At 44.3% G+C, this 13,691-nt stretch overlaps 1 protein-coding gene across 1 annotated transcript in view; it reads right to left on the reverse strand.

The window, feature by feature from the left end:
* Nucleotides 1–2,334: 2,334 nt before the first annotated feature.
* Nucleotides 2,335–13,691, reverse strand: part of glra1 (glycine receptor, alpha 1) — a 209,729-nt gene continuing 198,372 nt past the window's right edge. Inside the window, exon 9 of the mRNA XM_075482019.1 lies at nt 2,335–2,660. Within this exon, the coding sequence (XP_075338134.1) occupies nt 2,367–2,660 (294 nt within the window). The 3' untranslated portion in view covers nt 2,335–2,366. The remainder of the gene's footprint in view (nt 2,661–13,691) is intronic.

Below are 13,691 nucleotides of genomic sequence, written 5' to 3' on the forward strand. Positions count from 1 at the left end.
ACTTTAGCTCTGCAGGAAGTCTCAGTTTCTGTGGATTCTGCTTTGAAAGGTTGATATATTTTATCTCTGTCTGAATGAAACGCAGCCTTTCTGGAGTCTGTGGCACTTTTCAAAGTCAACACACGCTGGAACATGAACAGAGGAGTAAATGTGCAGCAAAAGCCCTTCGGATCAGTCCGTCATTCCCTCAAAAAAACTCGTAAAAGTCAGATGAACAGATTTCTGGTCTCATTCAAACAACCGTCCTGTGAAGAAAGGTTGAAGGAAACACAGAGACTCAAAGAAAAAGCTGTTCGAGGCTCTGGGTGGCGTCGCTCTGGGGTTCCCGGGTGGATTTGGCACAGAATCGTTGGGGGAAACCTCGGAAACGATACTACAGGATGGGTATCTCAGCTTTTATTGCACCATGGCTCTTATTGAACGATCTTTTAAGGTTGAATAAGTGAAAATAAAGTCCATTTTAAAGTGGACTCTGGTCAAACCAGCGCATGATGCCTGTGTGTCTGTGTGTGAAACTATTAATCATCTTCTTTCCTAGAACTCAACAAAAGATGGAAGCTGGAGCTGCTAGCTTAGCATCAAGTGAGATCAGCTCGTAAATCTACATGGAACACCATATGTCACCAATGAACCCAGATTTAAAAGCAAATAGTTACAAACTGCCAGCTAAGCTAAGCTAAGCTAAGCTAAGCTAAGCTAAGGTGATCCTCTCTTCTCAGGTTGCCTAAACTAAAAACCCTTCCTTTGAGAACTTGGTGTTAAGACACTTTATGTCACAGCAAACTCCCTTTTTGAATGAAAAATGTCAGAAATTCAAAGAGTAAAAACGCTGTTTTTATAGATCTGAACTGGAAGTGTCCCCTCTGCCGCTCTCACTCACCTTGTGTTCTGTGTGAATCTCAGCAGTAAAGAAGCACTTTGGGATATTTTGAGTATGACTGAGGTAAAATACTGAATAAGTGTGTTTGGAACTTTCTTCCCGGTTCTGATGGACTCACCTGGGCTCGGTCTGGTTCTGCAGGTTCCTGCAGGCCTTCAGCAGAAGTCTAAGTTCTCAGAAATAATCATGAAGGACTTAGTCTGGCGGAGGGATACCAAACGGAAATCTCACAGAAGAGTGGCTGTTTGGGATGGAAGCGCTAACAAGAGAACTCATGATTGCATATACTGATCATTGCATAGAGAAGCCCGGTGCAAAGCGAAATCATTAATCATTAATCCACCCGTCCAACGGATGGAATCATCCCGGTGAGTGATGGAGTTTTATGAGCTTTATGGGTTTACTGTGGATGAGATGGAAGTACAGTTAATTAAGGTATAACAGGTCTTATAATCTTTATAAGTTAGGACGTATTATCTTCTGAGCTGCGGCCGGGGGGGGCGGGGTCACATTTAGGTGGGGTCAAAGCAAGGAAGCACTACGAGGATGTAAACGTGTCGATGTTTCAGTCCCAGTTAGAGCGGCTTCTGTGTGTTCACTCTGCCGCCGGCGCCCCCCCCGCTGCCCCTCCCTCCGGACGAAAAGCTCCAGAGACGTGTTCGTTGGCACATGAGAGAATCAAAGTACAAAAAAAACAAGATGGAGGAACACGTGGGGCACGGGTTCTGCCGCTCCTCCAGCGGTTTTCTTTCTTTTTTCTTGCTGCCGTCTTCCTCTTTTCTTTTTGTCCGGTCTCGTGCCGCGGCGGCGGCGGTTTGTGGCGCCGGCAGCGGGCGGGACGGGAAGCTTTGCTCGCAGTAACACGTTGGAAGCAGATCTGGATACGCGGAGTTGCTCGGCTCAGAGGAAGCGCCGCCTCCTTCCCGCCTCTTTTTTTCTGTGAAGCATCCTTCAGTCCAGATGTTCACCTCTGGAGACAAAGTCAGTATTTTCCCCTCCTGGTAGATACGAGTATATTACACGGCTGCACGCCTCCTGCACATCAGGTTTCATATAGAATTATATATCTGTCTTCACACAAAAATCTAAAATCAAATACAAGATCTTCGTCTCCTTTTTGTTCCCAAACACAGTTCGTCGGGGTTTGTTTGTTTGTTTGCTCGGCCGCTTTTCATCTTTTCTTTAATATATTGCCACATTCATATATCATGCATTTTACTGCATTGCTATTGCACTGGTCCGGGGTAATTCGGGGGGGGGGGAAGCGATGGGAACCGGGACGGGGAAGGAAGACAAAGAAAGGATCGGGTCAGAGAAAGCAAGTATTCCGTGACCGAAAGAGGAAGAATGTGAAAGAAGAGGAAGTGAAGCTGAGAAAAAAGGGCGATCGCACCTCCTGTTAAAGTCCTTTTCCTTTCTTTCTGCACGCCCTCTCGCCCTCTTCTTGCCCCTCTTCTTGCCCCTCCTGCCCTCCTCCTCCGCTCCACTACTGCTTGTGGATGTCCTCGCTGCGGATGATCTTGTACGTGATCCAGTAGAAAATATTAAAAATGAGGAAGACGAGCGGGAAGGCCACGCGGGACACCGTGTCGATGCGCTTGGCCCGGCCGATGAACAGCTTCTTCATCTCCTCGACCGTCTTCTCGGGCGCGGCCGAGCCCGTGGTGGGGGCGTTGTTGTTGTTGTTGCCCTTGATGGCCATGCCGTCCTTGGCCTGCAGGCAGGTGGGGCCCATGCCGTAGCCGGGGAAGCTGAAGCGCCCGTCGCCCGTCTCATCCTCCTGCAACACAGGCCAAGACTCAGGCTGTTAGGAACCAAAGAAAGACGTTACTACGTGCGTGGGTACAGATGTGAAAACAGATGTGAGCTGCAGGAAACACCAACAACAAATCTGCCTCCTTTAACCCTTCCTTTTGTCTTGCAGGTCAAAAGTGACCCACGACCATGTTTAGCTGTAGAAAAAACACCTTAAACTATCTTTTTCATTTTCCTAAAGGGGCCCCATCATTAGAAAAAGTCAGACTTTATTTTTGTTCATGTTTCCATGTGGGCTGTACACCACTAGGGTACAAAGATTGTCTTATGGGTCATTTTTGACCCGTGAATTATAAAAACATTTAAACACCAGAGAAAAGTTTACTGTTTTTTTTCCCTTTCAATATAATTAATTCAGAAGTTATTACTTCACATGTATATAATAGCAATAATAAACCTTTATTATGTAAAAGAAAACTGAGAAAACAAGAAAACTGTTGGTCCAACTGACCAAAAAAAAAAAAAAAAGTGTAATCCTGAAAACTGGTGATTGTCTTTTTGTATTGTGTAACAAAAAATACATGATAAAAAATGTATTGAGTTGAGTTGAATAGATAAATAACAGGTGGTTTCATCATACTAAATAGATTTTGGATTTAAAATTCTATTAAGTTGCTTTATTTTGGGGCTTTGGTAGGGCGGGTCATCGCTGAGCCTCACATACTGAACATAAAAGGGAAATTCAGCTGAACTTCTCTGGGTTCTCCGGGTCAGGGTTGGTCATTAAGGTTGGTTTGGATTTAGTTTAGCATGACACAAAAGAATCAGACCGTGATGCGAATAGAATATTAATAATAATGTGAATAGTCTCGTTCAGGGGGAAGATCAGCCCGGGCCATGTTTTAGTGTGGCGTAGAAAGAAGTCAGATTGTAATCAAATGATGGATAAAATGAAGGTTTTGAAGCCAATTTTGATCTTTTTAAAGAAAAAACTAGGACTGAGCGAGTTAACTCGTTATTATGGCGTTAACTTGGTAATTATTTAACACCGGTAAATATTTTACTGCGCATTTAAAAAAAACTTTAATATAATTTTTTTGGGCTTTTGTGCCTTTATTGGAAAGTTCAGAGAGACAGGAAGCAGGGGGCAGAGAGAGGGGGAACAACATGCAGCACAGGGCCGTCCGATGTGGGACTCGAACCGGGTTTTTATTTTGGCTTTTATTCTGTAAAAGTCTGTTGCTCACAGGCTTTTATTTTGTAAAAGTCTGCTGCTCACAGGCTTTTATTCTGTAAAAGTCTGTTGCTCACAGGCTTTTATTCTGTAAAAGTCTGCTGCTCACAGGCTTTTATTCTGTAAAAGTCTGCTGCTTACAGGCTTTTATTCTGTAAAAGTCTGCTGCTGTCTGCTGTGGAACAGGAAAAGAAAGTAATCGGCGGATCCACCAAACATGGAGAAGGGTACGGAACTTTTACTCGGCCATTTTCATTTTAAAGTTCTTCCAGACGGCGGAGTCGACAGAACCAAAGTCATCTGTAAACACTGCCAAGTTGAATTGTCTTCTCAGCGTAGTAGTTCCAGTCTAAAATATCACTTAAAGGCAAAACACACAACTGATAGCAGCAAGTCATTCAAGGAAACAGACAGTGGAGCGAGGCTTCTACATAAAAACTACAGAAAGATGCTGATGTTAAAAGTGTGTTTGCACAACAAATGTTATGGCACTTTCATTCATATGGCAGCACATTTAAAATAAAGCTAAATGCTAAAGGCTATACGCTACTTTTGGATTCATTTTGGGATTCTGCGTACAAATGCGATTAATCGTGATTAATCAGGGAAATCATGTGATTAATTAGATTAAACATTTTAATCGTTGCCCAGCCCTAGAAAAAAACCAAACATGACATCAGAGTTCCCTTTAAGGACTTAAAGGGAACTCTGATGGAGAAGACTCGGTTATAGGACCCGCAGAACAACAAGATGACGGAGCTTCAGACATGTTCACTTTGGTGACTGCACCATGCTAACGATCGGCTTCCCATCACATCTGGAGCGCCGGGGAACATATGTCTGCCTCGTGTTACACACTCTTGGCATTGTTGGACTCCATTCGGCATCTGGTGAGTCAGTCAGGGAGATTTAATTGGTTGTTCAACATAACGATGAGTGCATGAGAACTGCGAGGAAGTGACAACAGAAGGCAAACGGCTGACTTCACTTATTGAACTCAATCTGAAACCCAAAGCAAAGAAACAAAAAAAGACCAACGTCCTGCACAGGTTTAGATGATAACTTACGCTAAATGTATTGATGTTCTAGTATAAATAACAATATACTTGTTGGTTGTCCCGTACGTGCACGGTGGAGGTACGGCCAGAGGTTGGTAGTAATGAGCTACATTTACGTAAGTTTTTGAAAAAATTATACTTCTGGGAGTAGTTTTTAAATCTCTATACTTTTTCCTTTTCCTTGAGTAGATGTGTGCAGCAGAAACTGTCCTCTTACTCCGCTACATTAGGCTACAATGAGCTGGTTACTTTTCTTCTTACCTGTTTACAAAGGGAGAGAAAATAGGGCCAAGAGATTGTGAGGTCTGAATTTCATTTGTAGTTAATTTAGATGTATTAAATAATAATAAAAAAAAAAAGAAAAACGAACATTTACATTTTCCCCTGGAGCCAAGGTGTGGCAGCTGCCATGTGTAGGGATGGGAATCGAAAAATCGAAAAATTCCCAGCGTTTCAATTCCTTGGAATCGTTTGGCCATTTTGCAAACGATTCCCTTATCGATTCCAGTGGGCGCGAATGACGTCACCACGCAACGCTGCGTGGCGAGTCCAGCGCAGCCAGCAGCCAACAGTAACCATGGCGCCCAAGCGGTACAAATGCTGGAAAGTTTGGTTCCACATCCCTAAAAAAGACGACAACAGGGCAACTTGCAAAGTGAATATTTCACCAAAGGGAGGAAATACTACCAACATGCAATAACTATGAATGAATGATTAACGTTGGTGAATCTGAACCCAGCAACGTTAGCAACGTTAGCAACGTTAGCATGTCCTCGGCTAACACTGCAGGTAACTAACTAACAAACACTGCCTATCATGTTAGCACCATTTGCCTGATTGTAAAAGCTGCTGTTAGTAACGGTTAAGGTTAAATGAATGCCTTCTCAGGCATTACATTTAGATGAAATCATGAGAGACAGAGCCTGACTGGCTCAGAGCCAGAGGCTGGTGGTACTACCCCCAGTTCACCTCTACCTCCAGCTTCTCCTTTCACCAGAGCAGGAAGAGTTAAATTACCCAGGCCAGGATAGACCAATGTGGACCTCACCGTTGTTGGGTTTGTGAGGTCATGACTCGTGTTACTTCTAAACTAAACAAAGTTGATGCTAATCGACCGGTTTGTTGTCCTTTTTCTCCAAATGAGAATCGATAAGGGAACCGATAAAGAACCGAATCGTGAAGCAGAATCGAAAATGGAACTGGAATCTTAAAAATCTTATCAATTCCCATCCCTAGTTATGTGGCAGTTTCGGTGCAATCTGTTAGTTTCCTTAGCTGGGAAATTGTTTTTGAATTGGCTCTATATGAATAAATTGGATTATTTTATAAATAATTATGATTACAATGAATTGAATTCCAATGGCTTGAATTGGACTTTATTATTTAACTCATTGGCTGCCAGCCATTTTCAGTTCAGAGCCACCCATACTGCCAAGTGTTTTTCAGTATTTTGACTGATTTTCCAAGACCCACAGAAAAGTGTGTCTTATGACTATGTACACACCGAAATTACCAAACGAAAGAGTAGACTCTCTTCTTTGATCAGGAACAAAAAGTTTGTTTCTACCATTTTCAGTCCTTTAGTAATAGACAGTAGAACATAGGTTGGTTTCACCAAAATCAGCTGTTTGACCCAAAAAACGGAGAAAACACGCTTTTTCTTTTTTTGTGCAAAGTGGCACTGCTGCCACCTAGCGGGTAATTTTGCCAGTATATTCTCTGTTTAGTGTTTACAAGCCTAAGATTTAGTGACGAACTCCGCTAGATTGTCCCCCAGCCGGCTCCGTTAAAAAACGCAATTGATGTCTATAGACGTCTTTGGCAGTCAACGTTTTTTTTTAAATTGACGTCTATAGACGTCAATGGCACCGAAAGAGTTAAGTGCCTTGAGATGACATTTGTTGTATTTGGCGCTATATAAATAAAACTGAATTTAATTGAATTGAATTGAATTGAAAACCTTGGCATACCCAATTGACGCCCATGTATCACCCGCTGGTGAAAGTCATCAACAGGAGCTGGAGCTGCTCACGGAATCTCACCAGTTAAGGGGCAGGAAGGGGGCAGCCGAGGTGGCTGAATGGAGTGGATTGATTGACACGAGCTGCACTCAAAGCGCGCTGCTGCGTTTCCACCCGAGGACGGCGAGATACCGAGCGTCCTATCTGCATCGCCACCCTGCCCTTTCATTACCGGAGACACGGCATCTTCCTTATCTGCAGCCGAGACTCCGACACGGAGACTCTGGGCTGGGAGTGGAAGCACGACCAGGAGAATAACAAGCAGAACCAAACGAATGAGGCGGCGCCATCTTTGTTTGGTTTGATAACACACGAATATGAATGTTTCCCCCTCCGAGTCTCCGTGGGAGACCGTTTATGGCAGGAAATCCTTCCAGTTCCAGCCTTTTGGGCAGGTAAAACAAACTGAAAGCAAGCAGGAATGCAGCTGGAATCAGGAGAAACTGACTGTTGGCAGCAGGAGAAGTTAAGCGATGCAAAAGCTCTGCAGCAACAACAAATCAAGCTGCCAATAAAAGGCAGCCCAACACTCCTCTGTGAGACCCACCGTCCCGCTTTACATCCAGCACAGGGAGGACGAAACCCTGGGAAATCAAACGAAGCTAAATCAGCCGCAGATGGGAATTGTGTGCACGTGCAGCATTCATGTGTGCACGATGTGCGTCTGCAGATATGTACGTTAACGTGTGTTAAAACACAAGGTAGGGATCCATTTTTAGAGCCGCGTGTCCCCGTTCTGTCCTTACATCCACACCAGGCCATCCATTACTGCTAATACATGCACACGTGCGCACACACACACACACACACACACACACACACACACACACACACACACACACACACACACACACACACACACACACATACACACACACACACACACACTACCCCGGGTGCCCACACATTAGCCGCGATGCTAGCCGACCTCTGCGTGTCCTTCAGTGATGCTGCTAAACTATTACAGATGCTCTGCTTTATTCTCTCTGCCATGTGATTAATGTGGAGGGAGGAGGGACGTGAGGAGGAGGCGCAATGAGGAGAACAGCCGAGGGAGGCAGGGGTGAGGGGGGTAGGGGGAGGAGGGAGAACAAGAAGTGAGGGTGAGGAAGTCCTGCAGACAACGCTCAGGGAAAAAAAGTCACCAGAACCCAAGGATGGCCCAGGTGATTCATTCAGTGACTAATTACAGAAACACCCCCCCCCCCATTAATACAAGCAGGACCGGGCCAGCAGCCCGTGGGTGGAGGGGAGGTGGAGAAGATGAACTGTTGAAGGAGGGAAGCCTGAATTCAATGATAACAGTTTATTTACAGACGCCTTTCAAGACCCTCAAGGTCAGATAAAAAGGATCAATAAAGCGTAAAACACAACAATAAAAGATCTACAGGGAGGTCATTCTCAATATGTCTGAGTTCCAGAGGCGGGGGGCCGAGGGGCCTAAAGGCCGAGGGGCCGGGGGGCCTAAAGGCCGAGGGGCCGAAAGGCCTAAAGGCCGAGGGGCAGAAAGGCCGGGGGGCCGAGGGGCCGAAGGGCCGGGGGGCCGAAAGGCCGAAAGGCCTAAAGGCCGAGGGGCCGAAAGGCCTAAAGGCCGAGGGGCCGAAGGGCCGGGGGGCCTAAAGGCCTAAAGGCCGAGGGGCCGAAGGGCCGGGGGGCCTAAAGGCCGAGGGGCCGAAAGGCCGGGGGGCCGAGGGGCCGAAGGGCCGGGGGGCCGAAAGGCCGAAAGGCCTAAAGGCCGAGGGGCCGAAAGGCCTAAAGGCCGAGGGGCCGAAGGACCGGGGGGCCGAAAGGCCGAAGACTCTCAACCTCATGGTGGACGAGCGAGCCGGAGAGTTCAGCTTAAGCCTGATTTATGGTCGCCTACAGAGACCCTCCCAGAGACGCTCTCCTATCTATCCGTCGAGGAGGCGGAGACTCGCGGAGACTCGCGGAGACCGCTAGGGTTGTGATTGGTCGGCTAACAGCATAGTTTCCGGAATCCCTTTCCCGGTTTAGCTCCTTCCTCTCAGAACAACAACGCCGCCATTTCTGAAAGAGTTTACTGTGTGCCGGGCAACATTTGGTCAGAATTATTTGCATTTCAGCATCAACGAGCTCCGACTCCAACAACAGTCTTTCTCTGTCGGTCACCATCGTTCACTGTGAGGAGGAACGAAGCCGGAAGGTGAACAACCAATCAAACACTTTCACCATAGACGTCGCCAGATTGGGTCGTCTAACATAGCGCCGCCTGCTGATCGGGAGGTGAACTGCCTTGAATGGGATCAGAGGCACAAAGCGTGTCATACCCCGGTATGATAGGTGGCGCTGTACCCATTCCAGCTGTTGCTAACAGAGCCACTTCCTGTTGACCTCTTCACCACCAACAACAACAGCAAACTCAGGCATTGGAGAAAGATGGAGAACGCAGAGCCAGATGAAGCTACGTCCCTCTACATTTGGTCTGTGATGAGCTGCTTGTTGCACAAACTCGATGCCCAACGGAGCATTCTCCATCGCGTTGTTTGTTTCTTTCTGACGGCGACAACAACAGGAATATCGTCTCCTTTGACTTCCGGGTCACGACCCCGGGGAAACATCTGGAGCATGCGCAGAACGCAAAGTCTGATTCACCACGAGCTTCAGCGTCTACAAGCAGGTTTAGAGTGACTTTCAACCCAGTTATCTCGGGGTCTGAATCCCATCCGATCCAGTTCTTAGTCAGATTAAGGTGTCTACATGCACTTAATAACTCAGTCTGATTGTGATTTAGCCAATAATCCGATCCTTTCAGTGCCGTGTGACCCCACTGAGTGACATGATCTATGTGGGACTGGAGTGATAGATTAGTTTTAAACATTTTTTATAGTTTTCTAACCTTCATAATGCAGAAAATCAGGGAAACAACACTGAGCGTTTGTGAAATATCGTCCACAGAAAGGCGCCGAAGGAGGGATGGAGAGAACAGACTGAAAGAAAAAGGATTAAAAGACTCTTTGCTCGCTCATCTGTCATGTTTTCGTCTCATGATTGAAGCCCTGTTATCTCTGCCTCTGCCTCTGATTAATCGGGCAGATTAGGAGGCAGAAAGCGAGCCGTGTCAGTCCTGCTACTCTCCGCCGGCTCCTCTGCAATTATTACCCTCGGACGCTTGTTTTGGAGACCCGGATTTGCATAAAACACGATTTAGAGGTGTCAGCCTCCACCCACGCAGGCATCCGTCTCCTGAAAAAGGCAAAAAGAGGGATTCCACTGCTGGCGTTCTGCTTCATGATTTCCCCCTGGAAGCAATTCAGCCAGCAGCGAAGGAGGAAATATATCCTTTTTCTGCTGGATTCATCTCACACTATCCTCCCTGCCTCCCCCTCCCTGCCTCCCCCTCCCTGCCTCCTCCTCCCTGCCTCCTCCCCCCTGCCTCCTCCTCCCTGCCTCCCCCCTGCCTCCTCCTCCCTGCCCCCCCCCCTGTCTCCCCCTCCCTGCCTCCCCCCTGCCCCCCCGCCTCCCCTCTGCCTCTCACCTCCATTTAGGCCATTTAAGGCTTATTAGGATGTTTCAGAAGCTCCATGTCAGCGGTGAGTGGATTCTGTGCTGCAGGAGGAATGTTTAAGTAAAGAGTCTTAAACATATTTTCTTCTGGTCAAAGGTTTTACTTACAGAACTGAAATAGTTCTGTAAGTAAATAGAATTTACACCTGAGGACCCGTCGTAGATCTATCCGGACCGACCGCCTGGGGTTAGATTCTGGATCTCAGCTTAGTTTGGATTTCATCTGAAAGGACTCTGTGTATTATATTTATTATATTATATTTGCGGGTGAATGTGTTGCTAAAGTCTGTGAGAGCAACCTGGTTTTAACCTGATTTGAACTGTTTTTAACCCGGTTTTAACCTGTTTTTAACCCGGTTTTAACTGTTTTAACATGGTTAACTGTTTTTAACCTGGTTTTACATGGTTTTACCTGGTTTTACATGGTTTTAACCTGGTTTAACTGTTTTAACCTGGTTTTACATGGTTTTAACCTGGTATTAACTGGTTTTAAACTGGTTTTAACTAGTTTTAACTGGTTTTAACCTGGTTTAAACTAGTTTTAACTGGTTTTAACCTGGTTTTAACCTGGTTTAACTGTTTTTAACCTGGTTTTACATGGTTTTAACCTGGTTTAACTGTTTTTAACCTGGTTTTACATGGTTTTAACCTGGTTTAACTGTTTTTAACCTGGTTTTACATGGTTTTAACCTGGTATTAACTGGTTTTAAACTGGTTTTAACTAGTTTTAACTGGTTTTAACCTGGTTTAACCTGGTTTTAACTAATTTAACCTGGTTTTAACTGTTTAACTGGTTTTAACCTGGTTTTAACCTGGTTTAACCTGGTTTTAACTAATTTAACCTGGTTTGAACTGTTTAACTGGTTTTAACTAATTTAACCTGGTTTTAACTGTTTAACTGTTTAACTGGTTTTAACTAATTTAACCTGGTTTTAACTAATTTAATCTGGTTTTAACCTGGTTTTAACTGTTTGACTGGTTTTAACTGTTTTTTACCTGGTTTTTAACTGGTTCTAACTGGTTTTAACCTGGTTTTAACTAATTTAATCTGGTTTTAACCTGGTTTTAACTGTTTAACTGGTTTTAACTGTTTTTTACCTGGTTTTTAACTGGTTCTAACTGGTTTTAACCTGGTTTTAACTGGTTTTAACCTGGTTTTAACTGTTTTTTACCTGTTTTTTAACTGGTTCTAACTGGTTTTAACCTGGTTTTAACTAATTTAATCTGGTTTTAACCTGGTTTTAACTGTTTTTAACCTGGTTTTAACCGCTCCTGGTTAAAACAACTGAAGCACATACAACTCTGGCCGGTAACCATGGAAACCGTAGAAGCATCCGCAAAAACAATGGAAATATATATCCCATTGTGAATGCTGCTGTCCTGTTAAATCTGTGACACTTTCTCCCACAAAGTTATTTAATCACTCGTCTAATCACATTTGTCACTGTTGCCATGCCGACCGGGCAGACAATACTCATTACTTTTGCTTTTATTAAACATTTATATCAAAAAGTGTTTGAGTTTGGACCAAAAATAGAAATAAAACTCACAGATAAAATACTGTAAGTATTATTTTATTTAGATGAAAATAAATATTTAAATTTTTTTTTTTTTTTTAAAGAAAATTAGCTTCCAGACCAAAGAAGTCAATTATTAGTAAACGATTTTCTCAGGAAATGGATGTGGAAGGGGAAGGTCACACGGGGTCAGAACAGGTCCTGAACTGCTCATCAGCCTGTGTTAATAAAGTTGATTTGATTTAGCAACATGCTATCAGAACGACCCTCAGAGCAGAGCGGCTGTGGGAGTTTATATAATTACATACGTATTAATCCCATTACACCAGAACCGAGGAATAGTTTCCCAGCTGTGCGTCGCTGGCTTTTGATTGGCCCGCTCAGGTTTCCACAGATTCCTGCCTGGACTCTTCTCCCAGGTTCAGCTAATTATCCGATCCTTTCAGCGCCACCTAACCCCACTGAGTGCTGCATCCATCCCTGCTTTTCCAGCCCTCCTCCGTTCCTTCCATTCGTCCCCTCCTGCATTAAACCGTGCCGTGTTCACGTCTCTTGCTCATCAAACCGCTGACCTGGAATGATTATCCACATGATCTGCTGCTCTGTTCTGCTCTTTCCGCTTCTCCTTTCTTTCTGTTCCTCCATTAGATATGAACAACATTCAGGGGAAGCCATATTCCCTTCAGCTCGTGCATTTATATCTTAATGTCAGTTCAGGTTCGGTGCATCATAACGTGGGCTTAAATTTAGCCTCGGATCTGAGGAAAACTCTGACCGTGTTAACGCTGTACAGAAATGTAGATCCTCCAGATCTGTACAGGATCCACAGACTGCCTCTAAAAGATGAACAAGTGTAGGTCAGCAGAGGTCTTAAACGTCTTAAAGTGAAATGCACAAGACTTTTTCTTAGGTTTAAACTAGGGCTGGGCAACGATTAAAATGTTTAATCTAATTAATCACATGATTTCCCTGATTAATCACGATTAATCGCATTTGTACCCAGAATCCAAAAATGAATCCAAAAGTAGCGTATAGCTTTTAGCATTTAGCTTTATTTTAAATGTGCTGCCATATGAATGAAAGTGCCATAACATTTGTTGTGCAAACACACTTTTAACATCAGCATCTTTCTGTAGTTTTTATGTAGAAGCCTCGCTCCACTGTCTGTTTCCTTGAATGACTTGCTGCTATCAGTTGTGTGTTTTGCCTTTAAGTGATATTTTAGACTGGAACTACTACGCTGAGAAGACAATTCAACTTGGCAGAGTTTACAGATGACTTTGGTTCTGTCGACTCCGCCGTCTGGAAGAACTTTAAAATGAAAATGGCCGAGTAAAAGTTCCGTACCCTTCTCCATGTTTGGTGGATCCGCCGATTACTTTCTTTTCCTGTTCCACAGCAGACAGCAACAGACTTTTACAGAATAAAAGCCTGTGAGCAACAGACTTTTACAGAATAAAAGCCTGTGAGCAACAGACTTTTACAAAATAAAAGCCTGTGAGCAGCAGACTTTTACAAAATAAAAGCCTGTGAGCAGCAGACTTTTACAAAATAAAAGCCTGTGAGCAACAGACTTTTACAAAATAAAAGCCTGTGAGCAGCAGACTTTTTATTGATCATTAATCAATAATAATATAATAAAATTAAAAAAAACAAAACATAAAAAACAATATTAATAACATTAATAATAAAACAGGGGGG

This window comes from Odontesthes bonariensis, chromosome 13 (assembly GCF_027942865.1).
Source record: "Odontesthes bonariensis isolate fOdoBon6 chromosome 13, fOdoBon6.hap1, whole genome shotgun sequence".
NCBI classification, from domain to species: Eukaryota; Metazoa; Chordata; class Actinopteri; order Atheriniformes; family Atherinopsidae; genus Odontesthes; species Odontesthes bonariensis.